At 29.4% G+C, this 2,570-nt stretch overlaps 1 protein-coding gene across 1 annotated transcript; it reads left to right on the top strand.

The window, feature by feature from the left end:
• Nucleotides 1–57: 57 nt before the first annotated feature.
• On the top strand, nt 58–1,583 carry LOC105459776 (the record flags this gene model as incomplete). Its single annotated transcript, XM_011706034.1, has 3 exons — nt 58–408; nt 817–898; nt 1,288–1,583. Coding segments are annotated over exons 1-3 (458 nt in total), but the record flags the coding sequence as incomplete, so codon positions are not given.
• Nucleotides 1,584–2,570: the final 987 nt, after the last annotated feature.

Below are 2,570 nucleotides of genomic sequence, written 5' to 3'. Positions count from 1 at the left end.
AGAGATGTGTATAATGGATAGGTGTATCAGCTTAGTATGTCATTTTTTAAATGCATTTGTAGAAATTAAAATAATTTAATAGAAAGTTTTTATTAAATTATTTTAATTAATTTTAATCTATTAGTACGCGTATTAAGTGCTTGGTGTAAAATAGGTCACTGGAGGTGAACCGTACCTTGCTGCCGGTTTATTTCACAGCCAATCGAGTACTTGATCGTGAGCTTTCTCAGATTCGTGCTTTCTTCAGAGAGTTGAGAAACGTTCCATCGGGAACGAATAACTGTTACAAAGATAAAGAAGAGGAAAGCGGACGGGGTGATTTTTGTTCATGCCGACGACAGGTCGATGTTTCACCTTTTATTTCCTGTTGATGTTCGTCGGCGGGTGTCTGGCTAAAAACGCGCACATGTGAGTTCCGCATAGTAACGTAGTTTAGAATGTAAAAGTCATGAACGCTTTAGATAAGTGCATTTTCAACGAATCGCAAGAAAATTAGAATTAGAGAATGAGAATATTTAAAAAATTAGAAAATGGGTAATGTATGTATTATTATTAGCAGAATTTGATTTTTTGATTGTCCATTAGAATTAGTTTATTTATAAAATATTATATTAATTTAAATATTATATTAATTTAAATATTATATTAATTAAAATATTATATATATAGGAAATAAAGTTAACTAATTTGTTAATTATTTGTCTTTATAGTGTATTTTAATTTGTATTGCTTACGTTAGTATCGTTTTCCGATGCAATTATATTGATGTGCTTTCTCAGATATTTAAATTAAATATTTTCGATTTCTTTCCTCAAGTGTCGCTAGATGGGCGGACAAGTTGGGCACCGAGCTATGGGAACTCGCGAACGAAGTGGGCCGACCTGAGGAATTGCTAGAAGTACGCATATTTACTTAAGATAATAAATATCAAATTCTGAGAATTTAAGAAATTCCGCGATTTGTGTAATAAAATATATTCTTCGATTTTATCTAAGCAAGAAAAAAAGAGTCAAACTCCAATATTTTTTAATAGTTTTGCGATTATTTGCAAAAATAAATCTACATCATTGCACCTTAATGCATTGCAATTTTTAATGTTGAATTTATTACAGAATTTATTGAATAAAAAATATCTCATTCATATTAGTGATTTCTATATTAATATAAAATTCTTATATATATATATATAATTTCTGAATGCCTCTATAATTTATATATTTCTAACATTTTGCAGATAAAGCGTGATAAAAGATATTGGCGTTAGATAAATAGTGATGATTATTCCAGAAATACAAGAGCATGAATGCACGAGTTGAAAACAAGTCCGGAGAGGATTTGGTCAACATAATCAGCGAGAATATAGGTAGAATGTTGCGTCGGAAGATGGATGCAGTTACCTGTATTCGAATAGTGGCCGAGGAGGCTGCGGAGAATTGGGAATCATCTCTTGTGGACGGCAAATGCAACATCACCTACGTTTCCAGCAAATGCAGCAATATCACCGGACGTGATTCAGCAAACAGGAAGAAATTGGAAAAATATTGCGACGAGGACAATCCGGTACGACCACAGGACGTGTATAGGTAAGCAATTTGTTCTGCCTCATTGTTCTGCATCTTTCTTCTCTTCAATATGCCGCGAGAATTAGTTATGGAATTATTGGGATTAAAACGACAAGAATTTCAGCGAGTGAAAACCGAATCATGTAAAGTAGAATATTTTCAATAATAAAGAAACTTATTGTCATAGACTAATTAAACCTAACAAAGGTAATTCTATTTTGCTTTCCAGTTCTATAGAATTTTTTTTTATTTTCCTTTTAGAATGCAATTGATTTAAATCTTGATTGAACTTGAACTAATTCTCTGTATAAAATTAGAAAATGAGATATTCTATATATATGATTATTACATTTCTTGCAATTTTTTTTTAAAGTGAAAACGTTATTTATTATTAATTATTATTATTTATGATTAATTTTTGATGATATTACTTAAATTATCTATATTAAATTATAAAATTCTGTACTGTGTGATTTATGAATTTAATTTTGAGTTTTATTTCTGATCAAATAACTAATATTTTACATCTCGAGGAATAACTTACACTTGTACAGAATTAATTTGAAGAAAGTTATATATTAAGGGGTTAGGCCACATTTGAGGCCTTAAAAGATACTTAAGTTTGGGATTTTTTTGTGAGTAAATAGATAACTTTATTAAAAATCTATTTAGAGGACATTATTGTATATATATAAGAAAGCAAAAATATTAAAAAAATTTTTTTAGTGTTTAAAATGGCGACGCACTGGCCTATTTGTGGAATCCTTTTTTTCTGTATCTTTAAATCGGTGTACAAAATTCCAGGCACATGGTTTGACTTTGAACAATTAAATACAAAGAATTTTCATTATCTACATATTAAAGACTAATGAAGTACGTAGGGGTTGTTTAAAATATTGATTTTTCTCAAAATGGCAGCTATTTTACGAAAAATGTATATTTTTTGCCAGTACAAGTCTTTCTTAAAATAACTGCCATTTTGAGAAAAATCAAAATATTTTGAAAAAC

This window comes from Wasmannia auropunctata, unplaced genomic scaffold (assembly GCF_000956235.1).
Source record: "Wasmannia auropunctata unplaced genomic scaffold, wasmannia.A_1.0 LD333829.1, whole genome shotgun sequence".
NCBI classification, from domain to species: domain Eukaryota; kingdom Metazoa; phylum Arthropoda; class Insecta; order Hymenoptera; family Formicidae; genus Wasmannia; species Wasmannia auropunctata.
The sequence above is the reverse complement of the archived record's forward strand: the minus strand, read 5'-3'. Positions and strand labels throughout refer to the sequence as shown.